This window comes from Xiphophorus couchianus, chromosome 5, assembly GCF_001444195.1.
Source record: "Xiphophorus couchianus chromosome 5, X_couchianus-1.0, whole genome shotgun sequence".
Classification (NCBI taxonomy): domain Eukaryota; kingdom Metazoa; phylum Chordata; class Actinopteri; order Cyprinodontiformes; family Poeciliidae; genus Xiphophorus; species Xiphophorus couchianus.
The window spans coordinates 5090852-5115849 of NC_040232.1; the positions used below are offsets into that span (position 1 = coordinate 5090852).

General features: G+C 37.5%; 1 protein-coding gene across 2 annotated transcripts; it reads left to right on the top strand.

Moving 5' to 3' along the window:
• Window positions 1-3428: 3428 nt before the first annotated feature.
• On the top strand, window positions 3429-24176 carry smad1 (SMAD family member 1). 2 transcript variants are annotated; one of them, XM_028018286.1, is made up of 8 exons: window positions 3429-3567; window positions 11410-11932; window positions 14010-14084; window positions 17394-17657; window positions 17745-17861; window positions 19413-19634; window positions 19727-19983; window positions 21175-24176. In XM_028018286.1, the coding sequence occupies exons 2-8, from the start codon at window positions 11533-11535 to the stop codon at window positions 21316-21318; spliced, it is 1479 nt and encodes a 492-aa protein (XP_027874087.1). In that variant the 5' UTR covers window positions 3429-3567; window positions 11410-11532; the 3' UTR covers window positions 21319-24176. The 2 variants fall into 2 exon arrangements, with proteins under 2 accessions (XP_027874087.1, XP_027874088.1); XM_028018287.1 differs by lacking the exon at window positions 14010-14084.
• The last annotated feature ends 822 nt before the right edge of the window (window positions 24177-24998 follow it).

Below are 24998 nucleotides of genomic sequence, written 5' to 3' on the forward strand. Positions count from 1 at the left end.
AATTTATTAATATTTTCTGTGTTTTTGTAACAGCATTCCAGTCTGGCATTGTTTTCCTGTGCTATGGGAACTGGATAGTCTTCTAAATACCAGTCAACCTGATTATTAGAAGCTCCAAAAGGTCCAACATCTATCATATACTGTATATGAACTTTGCAGGCAATGGCTGATATTGCAACTTTTATCGTTTTTATTGTTGATGCTAGCAAGCATTGATAATACTACTTTATCAGATGACCTACAGCTAATTGAATGCCAGCAATATTTACAAGGATTGTCCTTGATGCTTTATTGAGCCTTTTTTGTATATCACAAAAAAAGGCTATGAAAGCACAGAGTCAATGAGATTTCATAAAGAAAATTTAGATAAAGCAGTAGTAGTAGAACATAATGTTATTTTTATTAAACTTGATTGTTTTATCGTAGCAAAGCACAATGTCTCCCTGAATTTCAACATCTGCACAAAACTATTGTAGGATATTTTATAGCATGTTGACTGTTTTTACTGCTGGATAAATTCCCCACAGTACCAGATGTGCAAAATACCCAAAATGATTTTATTTCTTTTGCTGTTATTTTTAAAAAGGTTTTTAGACCAATTTCATACTTCTATATATTATCTCAACATCAGGTTTAAAGTCATTTTAATTTGGGTCTTTTAAAGATTTCTCTGAGCCATTGTTTTTCAACCTAGGAATGATTACGTGCAATCATTTTAGATTTCTTTTAATCTACGCAAGATTAAAATAATATTTCTAGGTGAAAATACACTTAAGATATGTATTATGTTGTTGCACATAATGTGCAATGGTTTGTCTTGGACTTTATGTCCTGTCAACATGTGGCATTCCAAAAATGAGTTCTGTTGCGTATCTGAAAAAAAAATTGGGTTTATATAGTAGAGAAAACAGTCCTTGAGCAAATGAAAACACAAATAGCGTTGGAAACAATGCAGAACGCTCTACAAGCGTAACCTTTGGCTCATGTACACTGCAAAAACACAAAATCTTACCAAGTAATTTTCGTCAAGTTTCTTGTACAAATATCTTAAAACACTTTAAATAAGATAAAACTAACTTACTAGTAACTTTTCAGCAAGACGTAGGAGCTTGTTTTAAGTCAATAATTCCTTAATATTGATGAGAAAGTACTAGTTATATTGGCAGACTACTTCACTTATAACAAGACATTTTTCCCATGTTATAAGTCAAATAATCTGCCTATGAAAATAGTACTTACTCATCAATATTAAGGAATTATTTGTAGTCATAAATCAGAAATTCCAACTTTTCAGTTTGACAAATCAACTGCAACCCTGGTGAGTTTCAATATGGCCGCTACTCGCATCAACAACAGTAAGCGAAAACGTGTTTATTTTACAAGACACACATGTAAGGGCCGTTGTTACATGTAGCAACTCTTAACTGAACAAATTACATAAAATCGGAGTTTGCATGTGGAAAGTACAGCTTATAACGATGTTCATAAGAGGTACTGAGAATAATGACTATTAGGGCGTCACCATATTGAAATTCAAACTTCTCCGAGGTAACTGGATAAGATGACGTGACTGACGTCATCATTTCCAAATGTCTTCTGTTTACTTTTACATAGATATGATTACCGTCAAGTTTCGCAAAACTTCCACTTTGGAGCCTGTTGTCAAATGCTACTACCATGTAAACGAGAGACCAAAACGCAACAAAACATCTCCATCTTATTGTCCTGGCATTGTCATAGAAATGGGGCCTTAAAATAGTCCTTACAACTATTATGCTACCTATAAAAATGTTGCAACAGCACATCAAACTTTCTTCTGAGTGGTTAACTTTGTCAGTCTCGCGAGATTAACGCGATATTCAGTGGTAGCATCTTCAGACGTCAGAACGGGCTGTGACAACTGCAGCAGGTTCTTCTGCATAGATCCAGTTTAGGTTCAACACTGTTTATTCAACTGGATTCGCCTTAGTATAAACGCTCAAACCGAGACGTTTGCACGCCATAAAGGTCAAATTAACCTAATTAGGGTGCTACAGGTTTATGACAAAGTTGTTGTAAGATAAAATGCCACAACGCCTGACAGTGTCTGTATAAACTCAGTGGGTTCCTCTCTGTAATGGGACTGTAAATCTGCGGTCCAATGAATGAGCTTACAGCTGCCGCGTGCGCGCGCGTGTGTGTATGTGTGTAAGAGGGAATCCTCTAGTTAAAAGTTTAGGAAATCTTTCTACTGTCTCCTCTCATTATCATCATCATCATCATCAACGTGAGATTACCCCCACCCGCTCCGTCTTCCACGCTTTTCTTTTCTACCTTCACGCGCCGTTTTCCCAGATTTATTCACGTGCAGCTTTCGCCCGCCTCACTCAGACATGCTGCCGCCAGCTCTGTGACGTCACGTTCGACAGCAGTCGCCACCGTTTGGAGCGTAATCCTCCGCGAGTCCTCAAGACAAACTAGTCCCTCTCGTTGTGGCAGGCGCGAATTTGAGAGATTTGGTTAAAAAAAATAACTGATGTTATTTGATTAAAAAATAAGTTATATAATATATTTTAACTTTTTTTTCTTCATAAAAATATCTTCTTCCTGATAGGTAATTTTCTTCATTGCACCTGTTTTTTTTAATGCACTCTAAATGAGATTTATGCTTCACTTTAATGTGTCTATGAATAGCTCTGGTAACCAAATTCCTTAAACTGGCGTAAGTATTCAAGATATTCTGAGTTACAAATGATATAATCAAATACTTCTGCAGAATCACAAAGTTTTAAATTTGCACAATATGAAAAATAGGCACCAAAATAAATAAGTAAATGTTTCATACTTGATGTAGAGGAATAACCATGCATGAACGATGATGGTAACATGTGTAAGACATGGCTGTGTTCTTGGACACAATATTTCTAAAATAAGACCACTTTTTAAAACATTGCAATCAAAGTGACTGAGAGGAAGACTAAGTGCAAGAGTTAACAGAAACCACCTAAGCCAAATCTAAAATTACAGAAAACAGAACTGACTTTATCAGTTCTGTAGACATTTTTTTAAGTTTTAATGTACTACCAGGCCAGGAGAGTTTAAAGTAAGAGTTTTGTCCCATTTGAAACTGTTATAATACAAATTATAGGATGTGTTTCATTTGACTGGGAGAGGGAGAAAGTAACACATCCACAAAATTACATACAAAATTGCAGTTTACAACAAAAGTTGTCAAACTTTTGTTTCTTATGACTGCATCAACTTTACCTAGAGAAAACAATCTGAGGAGGAAAAAAGTCTCCCCCTTCATGAGAACCTCGAGTAAATTAGTGAGAAATTTGCATTGTTTCACAGTTACATAATCCACGATTGCCCTGCTGTGAATGAAGATGTTAATGTAGGAAAAAAATGTTGGTCCTCTTGTTGTCTGGGGTGATGCTGCATCCCGCGGCGTGATACTGGCGCTCGGCGGAGAGTGAGGCGGCCTCCCGACTCTCTGACGCCAGGTCGAGCTGCAGACTCAACTGAGGCGGTGGGATCGCTGAGGAGGGGCCCGCATACAGACCCAGCGCCGGTGCGACAGGAAAGGTAGTGTAAAACTTTTATTCATTTATATTAAAACACAAACGCAACGTTTCTCCATCTAGGTTTTCTTCTTGGTAAACTCTGCGCGGCTTCGTTTCTGAGAAAGTAGATCCCAACGGTCAGCGGCTCTCAGTTGGGAAGCTTCAAACTTTTCTTCTTCCTTTTTGGCTCACATCGTCACACTAGAGCCATATTTAGCTATGTTTCTACTACAACTGCTGCCTTTTAGCCTTCTGAAAACTTGAATTTTGAGGTCTTTTATTAAAATATATATCGATTCAGTTCTGATTCCACTGTTTACTTGATTTAAGTTTTTTATCTTTACCAATGTTTATTAGGAACCATTCCAAGTACAAACTAAATGTGAAGCTCTAAGAAGAACAATTGGGAATAAATGCATGTTGAGTTACACGATGTGAATAAATTGGTGGTGTTACTGTGTCACATATCTACTTTCTTCACATCCAAAATGGCAATTTGTCTGAGTAACTTATAAATATGTGCTAAAAAAGCCCTAAAAAATAAAGAATGTGTCTCCAAACTGAGGTGGTAATGTTTCATTTATGATTATTTAAATAGTATGAACACTTTGGGGATGAATGACTGAACTAAGCCATGTCTCTGTGACAAATTTAAGATCACTGATTTATCCTCTGAGGTTCTGATGTTATGCAAACCTTGAGTAAAAATATCCCAATTTTCCCAATTTATCCCAAAAAACACAAGTGCATAATATAATCTAATTGCTTTTATTTAAAACATAAAAGCAACAATTAATACCACTTCTGCAAACGTAATGAAATATATCGATTACTACAGTTATAGTAATGCCATGTATTGATTCATTGATTACATTTTGACACAAAATTGTAGGTAGCAATATACAAGATACTCACCTGTTAAGTGTTTTGTGTTCAGAATATTACACCTTTTTTTGTTTCCGCTCCACATGGAGTAACAATCAAGTATACAAGCTAATATAAGCAGGTAAATTGTCATGAGTAGAGCCTGCCGGTGGTTTTTTAGCAGAAATAATTTCAAACACCTAATAAAGTTGAATGTTGGCGCTAGATTTTCATGCTGTGACTGAATAACAATTTATTTGTGTTTAACACCAAGAAAATAAATTGGTGTAGTCAAACTTCATATTTCCAATTTTTTTCTAAACAAAACAAATCAGGTGCATTTTAGGCAAAATATAAAATAACAGCCAATGCATAATAGCTTAGAAATGCTGACACGTTCATTAAAAATTTAGCAAAGAAAACCCAAAACACTCAGAATTAGCATTTTTTCCACTGCCAACAGATTTAAGGTTAATAATAATATGGGTAATTATTAATTTTCTTTCTGTCAGTCTTGTCATTCATAAAATTTTTCAAAAATATTCCTCCTCTTATACATCTCTTCATAATTTTTCCACCGTTATTATTATTTTTGTACATTCAGATCTCCTAAGACCTTTTCAGGGACTTCACATCATAGGATATGTTTTGTTGTGTTGCTGTATCCGTGAATTCTTATGTCTTTGCAAGAGAACGGAGGAAAACAAAGTGAGGGACCTACAGCAGCTAAGCCTAGATCTGCTGACATTATTGAGGATGACATATCAGATTACCCAAAGGACAGGAATTTGTCCTTGTTCATGCTACAGTTCCAGTTGGATCATTGCTATGCTTTTTCCAGCATGGGAGCATTTTTAGCGCTTTGTGAGACTTGTTTTTTTGACAAATTAGATGTGATTGTTGTAATCTTTTCACTTTATATCTGTGCATGGTAACATCTACCAAAAAAATCTGCAGAGAACAACGCTAAGCCAATGCCAAGTTGCAGAGCTTCTTGTATGTCTGCATGGTGTGGATATGGTAGACTGGATGTGACGGAGTGAGGTGTCCTCTCTAACATAACACTGAGTGCCAAGCGTGTTTGACATGGCAGCTTGAAAACCCATGTGTTTGCTAGTTATGTCTGTCGTGGTCTTGTGTGGACAGCTGTGTCTGGGATGTAAAGAATCTGGTTCCACTAAGGCAAAATATGATTTACCTCCAAACAACACAGAAAAACATAGTGGTTTGCTATTGTACTTTGTTTGAAGAGACGTGATGGCTTTATTTCATCTTTACCGACCCTTGTTCTGTGTTTGTGTTCATGTCTGTCAGGAAGAGTGACCCCAGTGGCTAAAATGAGCCTCTTGGGTCAATGCCATGTCTAGTCAGGGAGGGCAACACCTCCTGTCTGTCTGTGGTTATTTCCAAGCCCTGCTCTTAGACTGCCGTATTGACTCGAGTGGCTATGACAAGAATCTGCATCTGCTACTGCATGGCTGCTTGTCTGCAAGGGATGCCTTCCATAGAACCAAATGAGGTATTTACTGTTGAGTCCGCCACCTCGTATGGTCGTTTTTTTCTTTTAAACAATCAAAAATCTTCATTTTAAACTCGTTTAGTGTACACCTGATGGTCTGGTGGACTCGTTCAATTGTCGACCAAAGTTGCAACATTGTTACATTTTCGGATGGTGCAGTTCACTTTCACATTACACTGTGACAAATAAACCAACCCCTTTGAAAAACTTGTTTTCCCCCCTTGCCTGGGGTGGTGCTACACCAAGAACCACGGAAGGAAATGACATGAAAACGTTTAAGAAGACACTGAGCGCAATTTCCTTCTTCACAAAATATTAACAAAAATGGAGTGGTGTCAGAATTTAGCTGTTGTAGGCTTACTCTGTAGTTAATGGGGAAAGACCACAAGCCATTTCTCCCAGTTGTGCTACACTCACATGTTTGTCAGTTCTTTATGTTCTTCCAGACTAGAATTTGTAGATCTTGTAAGGGAAGGAAAAGCATAGCAGCTTTCATTTAACCAGCTGATCAGCAGTGCGCAGCAACAAGTGGTGCTACTCTCCTCCACACAGTCAAACAAACTCACATCACCTCACCTCAGAAAAATACGTAGTTTAAGGTGTAGAAATGATATCAAATCTTAGTTATATATATAAAATTCTTTAAATGTCAGCCAATGAGATATTTAGTGGGTAAAATCAAGACACTAAAATTAAAAGCTGGTTTTTTTGTAAGAATAAAACTCATGCATGGGTTTCTCCAGTGTGATGCCTTGATCTACTTCTCTGCTATTTTTTAAACTGAATTGTTACCATTTTGTAAAACACAGTGTCTGGTTCATCAGAATGAGCCCTGAATGCAGTTCGTCTGTCATACATCTTTGGCTGCACCATTCGTACTTTCTCGCTCTTTTTCTGTCTCTTCATCTTCCCCCCTTTCTCCCTCGCTCTTTCTCTTTATCTATCACCCTCTCTCGCTTCCTGCTTTTCTCCGTTTATAGCCGCTGACTCCATTGAGCGAGGGTTAATGGACGCCCCATCTAGGACCCTGCTGATAAATAATGTAGCTTCTTCATAATGCCCCGTCCCTAGGGAGGGTCCAGAGAGCATCATTACTGCCTCCTCATCCTACACAGCGCAGGCTTAAATTGATTAACAGATATCGGAGCGGTGCAAAGTGATCCATGTGACTAGTGTAGTGGCTACCAGCTCGCACCAGGTGGGTCAAACCCCTCGCCTGCCTGTGTCGCATGATCCCACTCTGTGCTCCCATTATCTCCAGTCTCTGTCCAGTGGGCTAACTGATGACCATAACATGCTACCGCTAAACTAATAGGGAAGCACTGCGCTCGGGCTCGACTGTAGGGAATGTCAAGAGAGTTTTTTATGGGTCTGTTGTGTAAATGATTGTGAGTGTTTCAGGTTTTACAGAGAAGAGAGCAGCTCCAAAGTCACTGCTGGCATCTGTTGGCTCTTCATTGATTAGGAGGAAGTTTAAAGCTCCATGGCAACATATAGGAATCACTTCAATATAAGGAGTTCATTTAAAGGCTTAACTATGATATTTACTATTTTGTCTCACTGAAAACTAAATATAGCATATGAACATATTGGTCACTTATTAAAGTATTAATCATTCATTTTAATGCTAATAATGTTTGTTGCATACTGCTCCTGAAAATATGGTTTTTAAAGTTTATTGGTTGAAGATGAACTATTTTCACTTTTTTAATGAAATGATTTGCTCTTATTTTATGGTTCACTTTTATGCAAACCTACTAAAGTCATATTTAATACAATTGCCATAGAATATCTGTGGAAGTAGTTCAGTGACTGAAAAGATTGACAAAACTTATTTTAAAAAATGAAGAACAATGTCAAAATGTGTGTACAGTATGTTTTTCTCTACAATCAAAATTTGTATTTTTATTTAAGAAAAATGAAGCATTAATATTTTGAATATTGATTAAAAAATAAATATTAGCAAAATATTTGAGAATAAAGAAATGTTGTCAGTCACTCCTTGATGTGGGACCAAGATGTTTACTTGGCTATGAAAACTAAAACTGTATGAAAAAAAACACAAGAAATTTAAAAATATATTAACCAACAGTTATTGCACTCCAACAGTCCTTTGTGCCATATACAGTATATTGCACATACTGACATCACAATGACAATATATTCACCATATACTGTGCATTCCTGTGTGCTGGGGTGTAGTGAGATTATTTAAAAATTTGACATTTTTCAGACCAGATGCTCCAGTCAGCTTTAATGGCTGGTAAAACTTTGATGTGTCATCACAAATTGGATTTCTAATGACAGCCAAACAAACTCAGCAGTTTCCTGTAAAGTAGACACAAGAATGTTACATCAGAGATCTGACTTTACTCTTCATAAAACACAAATTGTATTGGAATTTATCAACCAATAGTTCTGAAATAAGAAAAAAACAATTAAATCAACCAAATGTAGAGGACTCCACATTGACGCCGTTGTACTTTGACTATCCCTAATGACGCTGTAGAAGAGCATTGTTCTAATGTGCAACACAGTGCCACATCAGGCTCTCTGAATACTCTTGTAGTGAGACAAGCAGTCAGATATGATTGACTGTCAGCGATGGAAAAATCCAGGAAACATGGCCTCCAGCTGCAGCTGAATCATAGCAAAAGATTGTGTTAGTTCTCTTCCAGATGTTATAGTCCAAACTTCCATATGAGACGGGGAATTGTTTTCATGCGGCTAGTCTTGAATTCCTCTGAGAGCGCTGGCTGTTACTGAGAAGCCTTCAAAGCATGTGTATTTGCTGGATGCTTCTTTAAATGTCTTCTTATGACACAATATACCTGTGACATCGTTTTAAAACTTGAACTTTTACACTTTGTGCTTAGCTGCTACCTGATGTCTGTTTTTCCTGTGGTAACATTGTCACAATCTGCTTTTTCATTTGAAACTGAGCTCTGACAAAGCAGAGATGGTGTCAGATTTTGTAATAACATTTAAAGGAAATGAACTCAGAAGTTTATTGAAGCAAATCTCGCAGTCGGTTAGGGTAAAAGGTACATGTTGTTATTTTTTTCAGGCAGAAAAATATGTCGTAGTTTCAAGGATGCTTGCCTGTGTAATACCAAAAATGGATAAATCCTGTGATCATTTTATTGGCTTAGAACCAGATTCCACATGTTGCAGTTCTGTGACAAAAACAAAAAGCTTTTATTGAAATGTTTTGAAAGTTTTGGTTTTATTTTGGGGACTTTCTAATTTGCAAATATATTCAAATGTGACAGAACAACACAAAGTAATGCAAAATTGTGAAGTTCAAGATTTATTGTTTTTATTCATTTTTGTTTGTATTCATCCCACTGATAGCCTTAAATAAAATTCAGTGCAACTTATTGTTTTGAGAAGTAAAGGAAAAACTGCTGGAATGTAAATATTACACATACGGATAAAGTGATGGTTGCAATTTAATCTTTTGTGCAGCTGTGGTATAAATACAGCTGTTCTGTGAAGGCCTCAGCGGTTTGGTAGAGCGCTTTAGTAACAAACAGTCATGCAAAACACAGTGTGTGGAAGAAAGAAAATGTTGCACATCCCCCTAAAAACACAATATAGTGGTACCAGCATCATGCTGTGGGATGACTTTCATTAGCAGGGATAAAGAAGGCTGGTCTAAGTTGGTAGGAAGTTGGATGAAGCTAAATGCCGGGAGGAATGAGCAGAACATGTGTCGACGTGTGCAAAGCTAGGAAAGAAAACTTTTAAAAGACTTGAAACCTTCCAGGGAAAGTTGGTTCTACAAAGTATTGACTCTGAATAGAATAAAATTTTTATTTGTCAAAATAAAAAAGCCATTTTATTTTTCAACCCTGCACTATTTTATATTGAATTCTGTGGTTATTACTTGTACTTTTGCAAAGCATGTTTCTAGATCAGACTGCATTATAACGAGTCTTACAAACACTGATGACAAAGACAGAAAACACTCTTCATCCCATAAGCTGCATCACCAGAAATAACTGCAGAGTGGTCTTAAATATGTATCTGTTGTGTATAGGCTGTTGACTTACTGTCAGATGCTGATGCATCCTCACTTAGTGCCAAATTTCTGGTCAGCTGTACATTGGATTCAGGACATTTATCCAGAGCCAAACCTCAAATATAACTGAATTTTTTTGCCTAATTTTGTTCTGACAATTAAAAAAAAGAGTAGGCGAATAGAGCAGAACGTTTTTAATACTGTTTAGTTTTTCCTTTTAAAAACTGGAAGGTGTGGACCTTCTGGGTATTTAATTGCCCCGTTCTGACCCACTGAATGGGCATTTTTATTCAGGGGTTCACATGTCACATCCCTTTTATTGTCCTACACAAACACATGGTTGGTGTTTACAGGTTGTGTAATTTACTAAATTAAAGCTAATCTGTTTGCTAAATAAAAAAATACATCTACAAATTACTTACAATTACTTGTCAAATGCTTGGTGGTTTACAAGCCTGCAAAATATTGAAGTCGCAACAGATTAAGGCTGAAATGATTAATCGCATTAATCACGATGAATCGGTTATTGAAATAATTGTCAACTAATTTAGTAATTGATTAATCGTTGACTGAAATAAACAAACTCAGAAAAGGTCAGTTAGAACGACATATTTAGAGCAGCAATTAAGCCAAAACTCTAATGTATATATAGAGAAATTTAGCATTTAAGATAAAAAACTAAACGTGTTCTACCCAGAACACCTCATGTGACACAGTTTTCGCTTCTGTTAAAAAATCTCCTGTTAATCTCCTTTTGCTATCCATTTATGAATCAGAAAATAATAACTAACAGATTAGTCCTAGACTTTATTGATGTTAAATCCAGCAGAGCCGTCTGAGCTTTTCACATGTTGATATTAGAAGTATTTTATTTTGGCAGCAGACACATTCTTTGCTACAAATGATCAACCAAACACTAACTTTTAGGCTTCTTTAAAAAAAAAAAAATTAGTTTATTTGTAATTTTTATGCATTTCTAATATTGTATAAAATAAGCTGAAGCAGTCAAATGAAAAATCTGCAGAATGTGCCAATGTTTTTATCCAATTAATCATCAGAAGAATAATAAATAGATTAATCAATAGCTAGAGTAATTGTTAGTTGCAGCCCTACAATGGATATAACTGTATAGTGGAACATGAACAGGTGCTGAGCATGAAATACCTCAGCACCCTCATTCTGCAGGTTGTGGAGGTTGCAGTATGCAGACCTCTTCCTGTAAGTGATATTAGTAATTGGTAATAATGTGACAAGTCATACAGACAGGAAGCTATCTGAAGAATGTCAGGCTGATGTTCACAGAGCAGTAACACTTCCCCAGAACTCATGACTGACGGGTGTGGCTGCAGCAGTCACTTTTAACTTTACCTTTCTGCAGTAGAAAAGAAAAACTACAAGATTTATTTATTTATCTTTCAGATTATAGCTTCATTGTAAAACCCTTTTTTTTCTTGCAGGACCTTGGAAACTTGGGAAGTACTTGGAAAAAAAAAGAAATCCAAGAATCAGACAGTCCGTCTCTCTTTTCTAGCTGATTCTGCTGCTTCTATTGGCGACTTCAGGAGGGAAAATTAGTCACCATGAATGTTACTTCGCTCTTCTCCTTCACCAGCCCGGCCGTCAAACGGCTGCTGGGCTGGAAGCAGGGCGATGAAGAGGAGAAGTGGGCGGAAAAAGCCGTGGATGCTCTGGTTAAGAAACTGAAAAAGAAGAAGGGAGCCATGGAGGAGCTGGAGCGGGCGCTCAGCTGCCCGGGTCAGCCCAGTAACTGCGTGACCATCCCTCGCTCGCTGGACGGACGGCTGCAGGTGTCCCACAGAAAGGGTCTGCCACATGTCATTTACTGCCGGGTGTGGCGCTGGCCTGACCTGCAGTCCCACCACGAGCTGAAGGCGCTGGAATGCTGCGAGTATCCCTTCGGCTCCAAACAGAAGGATGTGTGCATCAACCCCTACCACTATAAGAGAGTGGACAGTCCAGGTGAGAAATATCAGTCTCAAGGCAACGGTTGAATTACAGTATTTTGGGTTTGTCACTTTTTACTCCCCAATAAGTTTCAACACGGAAGCAAAATATGTACAGGAAGGTTGTTTTTTTTATTATTCGATAGGGGAGAACCAATTGCAGTTTCCTGGTCGATCGCAGATTACCAATCATTAAAAAACCTGGAACCTGGACCTGCCGGTTCCAAATTTGGTTGATACCAAATTTTTTTGGCTGAAAGGTCGCTAAATATAGAAAGACAGTTGCTGAGTTGGCAACAGTGGGGAGACTGTTGCCAACTGAAAACGTGCAGACAGGACCTGGTGCCTTTCTCAGAGCAGAGCAGAAGAAGATAGTTGTTGATTTTTAGACCTTTGCTGAGGTAAATAAGATCTGAGGATAAGATCAGCCAATCACCGATCCCCCAAAATGAAGGAAATTGGCCAACCCCTATTATTCATTATAAAGTACTAGATGTTTTTAGAAATTAAGCATTGGTGATTGGAATCCATATTTCTACTACGATCTAGCAGAAAATAAGACCAACAAAAATGTAATTATGTGATTTTTAGATAACTTTTTCTTTAATTTCCATTTAGACAACTTTAGTTGGTGCTCAGATAGTTAATCTTTCTTCTTTATGCTTTGAACTGTTTTTGTTGAGAAATGTAATGACAAAAATTATAAATTAACAAGTTTCTTCATACTTTGCTTCAAATGAGCGAGTCAGATTTATCCGCTTTTAAAGTGATGTTTTTTTTCAGTTCCTTTTCTCTGGACATTGGCTCTTTTATCCCTTATTTTCAGTCCAGTACAGCATATTGTACTGCCTAAAAATAAAAATGACTAAAAAATGACTCTAAGTGGAAGACAGAATATTGTTATTGTATGAGTCACTTATATTAAATGACATAAAGTCTCTGGTGTTGAAAGAAGGCGTTGGCATTGGTGAGAAGCGCCCCACAGGCATTGAAGTATGATGAGAACATAACATCTCCTAGCAGACAGCTTTCTTTGATACCTCCAATAAGTTGAGTACAATTAACTCAACTTAAATCATACCAAATCGCCTCTACTTTCTCACCGTTTTACCCAGGGTTACTACCAGGCGTGTAGTAACAGGATCTGGGCTGGAGGTGAGCAGCCGTCAACAGAAAGAAAATGTTCCCGTAGACCCTCAGCTGCTAAAGGAAGATTCAGCCCAAAACATTTGGCGCTCCGATCTAAAAATGTCTTACTGTAATAACATTTAACTGCAGCATATACGGAGAGCCAAACATGCCACAATTCAGTTAAGTCAAAATATCCCAAAACTGATATTAATACATGTGGAAATCTGAATAAAACATAAGTCTAATTTGTTCATTAAAGTAATATATCTTAATTATGATAATAATGATATAGCTTAAAATATTTTTTATTTGTATTTGAAATTTTATTCATATTTTTACTTAACGGCTGTGTGCTGAAGTATATTTATTCGTATAGCACATTCTCAGCAACTAGGCAATTCAAGGAGCTTTTCATGATTAGGAAAAAGGAAAATAAAACAACAAACAAGAAAAAACATGACAATGCAGTGGCAAAGTAAAGGAAATGATGACAGGTTGAAAGATCGACTACAGTTTATGATGTTACAGTTATTAACTGAAGGTATCTCTAAGCAAATGGGTTCTTAGCATTGATTTAAAGGAACTGTGTTTCAGCAGTTTTGCAGTTCTCTGGACGCATAAAAACTGAATGCTGCTTCTCCATGTTTCAGTTCGACTAAAGATAAACACATGGATGAGTATTCTTAAGATCTTGTTGAGAAGTACAAGATCTCATAAATTTATTTTATCTCTTCATCTAATGACTAATTTTCCCAGAGGTCCTAGAAAAGTAGAGTTCACCCCTCTGAGATATTTTGATCTTTAAAGCAGTCTGCTTTAAAGTTGCTGTGCAGTTTAACCAGTCAGATATTATTAGGGTTTCTTTAGTAAGACATAGATGAATAGAAATTATTTCATCATGTACTTCATAACACTTCTTGAATCAGTGACCATCTCTCCTATGGTCTTTTTAATGTCTACAGTCTCAGATCAATACAGCCATGCCCTCCAGCACTATCAGCAGCAGGAGCAGCAACAGCAACTTTATACCCCATCAGGTAAAACATAGGCTACTTCTGCTTCACATACCTGATGACAGTGGTATAGAATGGTGCGATTCTATGTTAGATTCTTGACGAACATAGGCTATTGTAGTTGTTATTTTGTAAGTTTTGTTTTTAGATCTTGGTCTATGTGCACCTCTTCAAAGGTTTGGTTTACAGGTATCATGTGAATTAGGTTTTGGTTAAGGTTGGTATAGGAATGTATTGGTAATGGTTAGTGTAGTGCGATAAGGTCAAGTATCACTAAGTAAAGAATGCTGGTTCTGTTCTGAAGATTACCGTGGAACCTCTGGAGGTGCAAAGAAAGATTCTTCATAAAAATCAAGAAAATAACAGAATTAGACTTGCAGAAAAAATGTATTCCATAGAGAATTATTCTTAAAAATTGATTTTAAAATAAGTATTACGTCTATATTGCGTCACACTTCTGCTCTGCCACCGTGTGTATTTTGAGTAATTGTTTGATATCTTTTATTTGTTTAAGAACAAAATCCGACAGCTAAGCTAACCTAATACTGGTAATTTATGTTACAGTGTTTTATGCACAAACCTATTTTTGTTTAAATGTAAACTTATGGAATTTGATACAGTATGAAACCGTGTAGAGTTGTTTTAAATAAATGCTCTATTTGTTTACAGTCCTTCCCTCTTCTCAGTCATCGATTAATAGAAAAATTGTTTCCGAATTGAATTGTGAGCCTAAAAATCAAAATAAAATTGACTGAAAGATTTGCATCTGTACAGAAAACCCTCAGCTACTTCATCATCAGACTTATACAACAGCAATGTCTTCAGTCAGGGGCTTCTACAGAGCCACTGTAATATAGACTGCTGCAGGAAATCCTCCCTGCCTGTAGCCATCAGCACCTATAGCAACTTTTTAAGGAAAATTACATGAGTTTTAGCAACATTTCATTTCTCTTTGGGATTAATAATGTACTTTTGAATTGAGTTGTAATTGTTAGGATTAGGCAGTTGATGCAGCTACTAGAATGAATCGAAGTCAATATGAGGTTGTAATATGGGTAAAAGTGTGTGTGTGTGTGTGTGTGTGTGTGTACTTTGATGTGTTTTTAGAGCAGGAAATTCCATGTCAGGGAGAACGGGGGCTTTGTTATACACATGCTTCAGATGGTAGACCCCTTCTTCTGCACACATTGACACAAAAGCACACATGCTCGTTCACTTGCACACAGTCTAGAAAGACTCACCAGATCTCTCTTGCTCTCACTCACACACACACACACACACACACACACACACACTTGATTCTTGATTGCATGAGGGATTTGTGAGGATGGCTGGAACAGGAAGACAGTCGCTCACACACAAAGGGAGGAAAGACTCGCTGCCTGCCTTGCACACGTTTAGTTTTAGCGGCGGGTAGCTCAGGGGATTCAACTCCAGACTACCTGTCTGTTCACGCTCCTCATCTCACACACACTCTAGCAAACACACACCATGCCAACCTCCTCTCGTTGCTCGAACATCAATTTTTAACCTTTAAAATAACTTCTCTTCTGATGTATCAGCCTCATCTAAAATGTCAGCTACAGCTTTCTGTACCTACTCAGGTATTTATAGACGCAAGCGGAGCATATCACTGTGGTTTCAGCTGCACCTGAATAGCCATCAGCCAGGGATATTTTGCCCGAGTGATGAATTCCACAAGAATGCCTCATCTCGCACCATCTTTCAGGGCAGAAACCTGAGAGTCAGAGCCAAATACCGCTGGCTCAGACCAACTGCCTGGAAGCTGACATTTGAAAAATGCAGCGACATCTGCACTCAGAATGTTGAATCATGGAGAGCAGCAGAAAGACATCAGGGTTTAATCTGAGCTCGCATGCATGTGATTGTAAGTCATGTCTGTTGTGAACTGATTACTTGTGTTTTTACGATCTGGATCTTCTTCTCTTCTGAGACACAGAACAAAGGCGATTAAGAGTGATTAAAAGTATTCATACCTCTCACACATTTTGGCCGATTTTGTCATTTAACAAAATGAAGGGGGACGGAAAGGAAACACTTTTTTTCTACAAATAAAAATCTGAAAAAATGTGCTTGGGATTTCATATTAGCCTCTCTCAGCTCCCTTTGGCCAAACTGAAAATCTGCTAATTCACAGCTGACCAAAGGTACCTTTGGAGGAGCTGTAGTCATAACACAAATATGACTTTTATGAAAAAGCTGCACAAAGAGGATTCTTATTATATATTTAATGTCTGGAGAAAAACTGGTGCTGCACACTGAACACAGAGTCTACAAGTTGAAACAATCTCCATCTACTCTGGCTGAGCCGAGTGTGCAAAGCAGATAGAGATGTTCCCCAAAAGCTATACAGCTTTTACCAAGCAAATGCATGTTGTACTTCTCTGATTTTTAATTTCTACATTTCTAAAAGAAGATGTCATTTATTTCTTCAATCTAAAAATTATAAGCTACTTTATGTTGGACTATCACTCAAATTCTCTATGAAATCTATTTAAAGGTGCATTCACATCAGCCATGTTTAGTTCGCTTTTATCAAACTCCAGTTCGTTTGCCCAGAAAGTCCGGTTCATTTGGGGAGGTGTGATTGATGCGTAATCAAACATGATGCGGACCAAAAAGCAAACTCTGGTCTGCTAAAAAGCTGGGTTTCAGTTCAGTTGAAGTGAACTCTGGTGCATATCTGAATGCTAAGCAGATTGGAGATTGATCCAAAAGCAGGAAGAGAACTACAAAGCAGGGCATTCGGGGTAAAAACAGCCAAAACAAATGTTTTGTGTGTAGCGCTAGCGCGAGAAGCAACTCTTGGCCTTCTGCCAACGAAAAATGTAAACTCCTACAGCCACTAAAAGCCGACTCTGCCACACTACACATTGGTGAAAACACTAATGCTGACGCTAAGTTTGTGGTACAACATTACAAAATAAGGGAAAATTAAAGTGCTATGAATACAGCAAGTCTGTTGAGATATTCTGTGTATGATTGTAACAACGTACATGTTTTCTTGTATTTGTGGAGTCTTTTAAATTACTAGGTTACTGAACCCCCAGCTTGTCTGATCTGATTTGATTTGGTCAGCACTAACGCATTGGTCAGTGTTAGTGCTGACCAATGTTAGAATGGTGGCATCAATGTTCATTTATAAAAAAAAAAATTAAACCATACACTGAAGAGGAAATTGCTATGCCTTGTTATTGTAAATCTTTTCCAAACAGTTGGAGTTTTATGGAGCTTTTTATTTGTAGACAGATTGTCAGCCAACATTATGTCATCAACAGTGTACAAACTGAAGTATTATTTTTCTTTTTCCAGTGTTGCCTCCTGTTTTGGTACCGAGGAACAGCGAGTTCAATGCCAAGCACACAATGCTGCCTCGCTTCCGCAACCCGCTTCAGCAGAACGAGCCGCACATGCCCCAGAATGCCACCTTCCCAGAATCCTTCACTCAGGCAAACACTGTTCCTTTCCCTCATTCTCCGGGAAACGGCTTCCCAAATTCACCCGGAAGCGGCAGCAACACCACCTTCCCTCACTCGCCATCCAGCTCCGATCCGGGAAGTCCGTTCCAGCTGCCTGGTAGGAGCGAAGAGTCTCCGTTTCCTCCACAATGTGCCACAGTTTGTCACTTTTTACATCATTCTGGGCCTTTTTTTCCTCACGTAGAGACCCCCCCACCTGCTTACATGCCCCCAGAGGAGCAGATGACGCAGGACTGTCCTCAGCCAATGGACATCAACCTCATGGCTCCACCTTTGCCTACAGAAACAAACAACCGGGCAGGTAAGGATGTGCTCACACATCTTTATGATGTGCAGGGCTCGTATATCGTTAATGAGAATATTTACTTATAACCTCTACTTTAATAGCTTGGTGCAATAATTGTTTATCTTAGCTTAGTGGTTTTAATTTTCCACATAATAAAAATAAACTGTTTGAGTTTGTTTTAGCTGCTAGATATTTATGTCTATCAGCAACGAAACTACATTTTGGGTAGGTTAAATTAAAAATATGGATTTTCATTACTGTAAGCACTTCTTACACCTCTCTATTAGAGCATTAATAAATATCAATATCTTTAAAAATATGATTAAATGAATGTGTATTTCTATGCAGCAATATGCAGGCCCGTCATGACAACAACTTGCTGGAAATTTTTCCAGAGATCGTTATGATTTACAGGAATATTGTTCTTTTGAGACTATTTTCAGTTAATATAATAATAATCGCATAATATTGCTAGTTTGCCTTCTCAACGAACAATAAACCAGAATTTTGCACCTTGCAACTGCAAGACATTGATTTAAATATTGAAAATAAAAGATGACAACCAGAAACAATAAATAAAAAGAAAATAAAAACCACACACAACCAAAACCATAAAAAAAATTGATTATTAAGGTCTAAACAAAACTTCCTTTAAAAAATATTGATAATCAGAATGGACATTATTGACCTCATTTTAATTTATCATACAATTAATTGATTCATTGCTTATTGATATGCAGTTAAAGCCATACAGACTTTTGCCAAAGAAGACTGCAATGAATTTTTTATCATCATCATAACAAATACCACAAAATATCTTAAGTAAACTAAAGTTTATGTCACCCACCCCTAGTAGCTATATTGTTTAATTAAAGCCAGTGGAGAATAAATCTTTACCCGATTCATGTTTTACTGTTTGTTTATGCCTGAGTTGCCACCGATTATGAAAATAATCACTGATTTACATTATGCAGCTTGTTAACAAACACCAGCTTCATGGTCTTTATCTTTTAGCACACAAAATTAGAAAACATTTAGGAGTTTGTTTTGAATTAAATCTGACTCACCACAGACAGGGCAGGGAGTGTATTAAAACCTTTGTCTGAACTTTTGTCTCCTTTTTATGGCCCATAAAGTACCTTATTTGTATCATTCTGTATCATCATTCTCTCAAAGCTCACAGATCTGTCCTCGTCCTGTTACAGCAGTAGCAGGAAGAGGCGCTGAAAGTTTTGTTAGCTGGTAACGGGAGGTCGGAGGAGTGTTAATGTTTTTCTTTTTTTTTCCTTTTCCACAAGCTGCATCCTGTACGGGGGAGCAGGTTTCTATTGTAGATCAGCTCTGGGAAGGAGAAAGACAAAACACACCTGCCAGCCAGTGCCACACTGCAGAGGAAGTTTGGGAGGGGGTGGGTTGCACCTAGATAAGAACGTTTGGAATAATTACGTGGATGAGCTGGAATTAAAAACAAACTTTCCAGCTCAGAGACGTCTCTCTCCCTCTGTGTCTGGCTGTTCTTTGACCTTGGCTCCCTCCACTGACCCTTTCCTTGCGCTTCCTGTGCAGATGTGCAGCCGGTGGCCTACGAGGAACCAAAGCATTGGTGCTCCATTGTTTACTATGAGCTGAACAATCGCGTTGGCGAGGCCTTTCAGGCTTCCTCCACCAGCGTTCTCGTCGACGGCTTCACAGATCCCTCCAACAACCGCAACCGCTTCTGCCTCGGCCTGCTCTCCAACGTCAACCGCAACTCCACCATCGAGAACACCCGGCGGCACATCGGCAAAGGTGAACCATCTGAACAATCAGTTCATCATTCAGCTGTACCACAGTGCTGGTGCTTTTTGGAATTAAAAAGCCCGTTATCACGTTTCTGTCAGGCGTTCACCTGTATTACGTTGGAGGGGAGGTGTACGCAGAGTGCCTGAGCGACAGCAGTATCTTCGTCCAGAGTCGTAACTGTAACTACCACCATAACTTCCACCCCACAACTGTGTGCAAGATTCCCAGCAGATGTAGCCTGAAGATCTTCAACAACCAGGAGTTTGCCGAGCTGTTGGCCCAGTCCGTTAACCACGGTTTCGAGGCCGTCTATGAGCTCACCAAGATGTGTACCATCCGGATGAGCTTCGTTAAGGTAATCTGTTTTAGAAATCCCTCTGAAAAAGACAAGTTCTGGTAAAACATTTGATCAATAAAACATTAAAGGATTGAATTTGAGGGATGTTTTCAGACTTTCCTAATCTTTATGGGACTAAGAAATACATTGATTTTACTGATTAATCAAATTTTCTGTTTTGAAGATTAAATTTTTAGAAAATCTGGATTTTTTTTTCACCAATTCACTTCTTGAGTTTCCATTTTTCAAAGTGAGGTTTGCTCACCCACAGCAGCCATCTTGTTTGAGAGTTGTGTTTCACAGCTTCCATTTATTTACCTTTTAATCCAGGTCACCTCACAGAAGCTATAATTGAAATGAAAATAAGGTCTTTAAGATATTTTTTGCCTTGCATACAAAAGATTGATTGACAGCGCTAATTACTTACTACTGGCTCTGATTGGTTGTTTTTGACTGGGAGCGGTACATTACTGCAGATCATAATAGTATCACTGGAAGAAGGTGGAGAAGCTTGATATTTTTTCTCAGATTATCCGTCTCATACCATACTGTCACAACATGGTGACAGTTTTAACAAATATGTAAAAAACATTTTTTAAGTTATATACTGCAGCTTAATGGAGAAAAATTGTAATGACATGCTGAAGGCAGACTGTTAGAAACAGCAGGAGCTTCTTAAAGAGACAGAGGCAAATTTTAAAATGTGCAAAGTCAAATTTCTTTTAAGCCATATTTTATTTTTTATATATATAACTGAAGGTAGCATACTTGATTGTTCTATTAAATGCCACTATGAACCTGTAAATTAAATAATCCTGCCACTTTAAGAGTCAAGACTGGAGTGGACCTTCACCTTCCAGCAGGACAACAACTCCATCATACAACCAGAGCTAAACTGACATGGCTTACATGAAGACATTCATGTCGGCCTAGTCAAAGTCAAAACCTTTGTGGCAGTACTTAAAGACTGATGTTTATAGAAGTTCTCTGTGTGAACTGATTGAGCTTGAGATGTTTTACACAGCAGACGTGCAAAACTGCTAGAGACGCACCTCGAAAGACTTGCAACTGTCTCTGGAGAGAAAATAAGCAAATATGAATCCAGGTGTAAAGTGACAAAATGTGAAGAAGTTGAAGGGATATGTATATTTTTAAGAGATGCTGTCTGAACAGTTCTACTTTGAGATCTAACAGAATCCTGCCTTTCAGGGCTGGGGAGCGGAGTACCACCGTCAAGATGTGACCAGCACGCCCTGCTGGATTGAGATCCACCTGCACGGTCCATTGCAGTGGCTGGATAAAGTCCTGACCCAGATGGGTTCCCCCCACAACCCCATTTCCTCTGTCTCATAGGCTCCAGTAACCCCAGTCTCCACAGCCACCTGGCTGTCCGCACCCCAGCAGCTTGGTCCAAGTAGCGAGAATAGCAGCTAACTGGTCCCAGACTGGTTTGTAGTCCAGTCAGTGGTCTGTAAATGATGGGAGTCCAAGCTGATCTGGGACCAGTAAGGTTAGATGGATTGTTACACGGCGCTTCTACTTGAAGGACATCCGAGTTGAACACATGAACAGGTTGGGAGAGGAGGAAACAACGCGAGTGTGACGCACTGAAGATACTTGATCTTTGTGACCAACTGTAATAATTGAGGCAAACAACTCCTCTGGTATCTTCCTGCTACAACTGAAATCTAGTTTGCATTTCAATTTTCCCTTAAAAATACAGTTGTATTTGTGTTACTACGACAGTTTGTGGGACATTCCAAGTCATCAAATTTGCAGTTTTCTGATGTTTTCTGTCTCAATAAGTGGAATTGGCATCAAATGTGCAAACGCTGCAAAAACACAGAATCTTATCAAGTGGTTTTGGTCTAGTGAAACTATCTTGGTACACCTGAAGCAAGACTATTTCAGCAAGAAATAGGAGCTTGTTTTACATCATTTCCTTAAAAACTGATAGTTCCACTGGCAGACTATTTAGCTTATAATATGGAATAAATGTTTTGTTAGTGAAATAATCTGCCAGTGGAACTTTTTTAATCAATGTTAAGGAACTATTGGCTTAAACCAAGCTCCTAAATCTGGGTGAAAAGTGTAAGTTAGTTTTGTCCTATTTCAAGTGTACTAAGATATTTGTTCTTGAAGATTGAAAAAAAATTACTTGATAAAATCCTGTCGTTTTGCTGTGCAGAGTACAAGTGGTTGATATTTTCAGTAAATGAATTGATGTTATCCCATCAGAAATCATAATTAGTCACACGAGGACAAAATGTGGGGTTTAAAAGTGCAAAGTGTCTGGTTGTGTGTGGAGCATAGGACTTAAATAGCATTTTACAAGATAAAGACTGAAACTTTCATTGTCATCTTGTTACACTTTTTGTTTACTGTGTAGATGTTGTCACCATTAGAATATGTGCTATCTGGATTTGCAGAGCATCTTTTGGTTAGTGTGGCGTTGCATAAGAATGGTGGCTGAACATGACATGAAGTTGAGACAAAACACAAGAGGAAGTTTTTAGCCTACAGCAGAATGGTGTCTGATGTGGGAGCACTGGGGATTGACATCGTCATTCAAAGATTTTGGAAACACTTCATGATCCAGTTTATCTGTTAAATATAAAGTTCCATCCTGCAGCATTTTACACTTCTGGTACTGAGAGTAATTACATAAACACTGTTGATGAGGTCTAATAATGTTTCATTTTTCATAAAATGTCTTTTAAATTCTCCCTGCAACCTATAGGTTACTTTAATGAAGTTTACAGATTTATTGCTCAGAATCAAAGATTGAAAATTAAACCAGAAAAGTATTTTTAAAATGTACAAGTTACTTTCCAGTAACTCTTCTGTACCTCCAGGGTTTCTTTCCTTGAATTTACAGGCTATTTTCCTAGGACTTACAGATTACTCCTTTGAAACACTTTTCTGAAATTCAAAAAGTACTTTTGAAACTCAAGGGTTATGTTACTGGAACATACAGGTAACATTCTGGAGCTTACAGGATACTTTCTGAGGCCTTAAAAGTTACTTTTAAAGAACTTGTAGGTCATTTTTGAGAGATGAAAATTTATTTCTGAAATCTACAGGTAAGATTTCCTGAAATTTATGTTACTTTCTGATACGTGTTGAAAAGTAACCTGAAAGTCTCAGAAATCCCCTGTTCTTGCTTAAGAAAAACGTAAAAGAATACACTTTAAATGTTAGCATTGCAACCTGCTGGTTCTGGAAAATATCCTAGAAGTTTCAAGAAAGTAACTTGTAATTATTTTAGGAAAGTACAGGCTTGTGTTAAATACCTCTGCTAGTTTCTTGTTACTTCCAGAGTGGCATAAACCTTCTTTAGATGCTTCAAATGTTTATTTTCTGGGCCCCCCTGTATTGACCCGTTCTGAGCATGGTTTGTGCTTCTACTATGTCAACATGGGACTGATTGTCACAAAGACACTGCAGCAAATTATTGATTTTAACCAAAATATCTACTGAATTTATTTGGATGTATTAGCTGAAATTTATGTTTGAAAGCGCTCTTTGTTTCCACCCACCTGTTTCATCTTGTTACATTATTTACACAATTTTATTGAATTCTTGGTCCGTTTATTTTCATTTTTAACTCATCCTTTACTCCTCCTTCAGTACCATACGGTCCCAACTGTTTCTTTTTATGTGGTTTTGTTCTGAAGGCTGGTTTTTAAAGCTGTTTTTACACATGAACTCGCATCAATTTTCTGCATCATTTGACTTCAAGTTTCAATAAAACCTGTAGGAATATTTGTTTTGTTTTCAAACACTTGAAAGGTAGTGTAAATATTCAGTGACTGCTCATTCTCTTATTAAAGTGACTGAACAAAGTGTATTATAATAATGTTTAAGGGAAAACATTGAGCATTCAGATTTTAACCAGTAACTGAGAAAAATATGCCAGTTACTGTCCTATTGTGTTTTTTATTAAATGCAGATTTTGCTATTTGTTTCTTTCTTGCTTTTAGTAATCCTCTTTGAACTGAACTGATTTACTCATAACATTCTTTTTTTTTTTGTATTTTTTGAACGTGTTTCGGTTTGTCTGCACTTTCACATTTTTGCCTTGTTGTTTTTTTTGTTTTGTTTTTTTTTTTTCTGTTTTGCTCTGTAAAACTCCCAGAAAAGCAGTTTTATTCCATGAATATCAAGTCTCTACTGGAAGATTGAATAAAATTGTTTCATTAATCACAAAACCGGTTTCCTCCTTGGATGTGTCAACATTTCTCTGGGCAAACTTTCAGAAGTTGAAAGCTTTGTGTGTCTGCCTTACAAATAAGCAATATGTTTTTATGAAGGATGAAGTCCACTTTGGCTACCAATACTGCATCTGGAGTAAATGTGTGAATATTTCTGTGTCCAGATGGGTCAGTATTAGTAGAAAGGTGCTGAAAGTTAAGATTGTTAGGAACTGGAATAGAGTCATAAATAAATCTCTGACATATTAGTCTTTTTTCAGTAGTGTGGCATTTAGCAAATATAAAAGGACCTAAAACGACAAATTTGGTCAGATTTCACTTCAGACAGTATAACTGAACATCTGGTTTCAACAGTAAATAAATAAAAATAGGAGTCTAACTGTAGTAGCAGAGTATTAAAAGAATTCTGACAAAATCTTTTGAAGTAGTTTACTAGGTATTAGAATAAAATACAATGAATAATTTAAAAAAAACTTAATTTGGTCACGAACTCTAAAAATTGGGTTGCAGTGTTGTAAATTGCTACAACAAATAAAAGTTATTTTTGTTTGGATGTGGCGCTTTAGGAATAAAGTTGTCAGGGAGTCTCCTGGTTGCTGCACATCGTTTTCCTCCGCTGCCACCTAAAGGTAATGATTGCGAATTGCATCCATTTAAATACTTGGACTTAAATATTTTTGCCTGTTTATTTAAGACATTTAAAAAAACTAATATTTTTACAAATGAAACATAAAAGAAAGTTAGATTAGTCTAAAAATATATACTTTTTAAGTCATTTGCTTGCTTTTTTCGGAGCATTGAAATGACGTCACCGGAAGC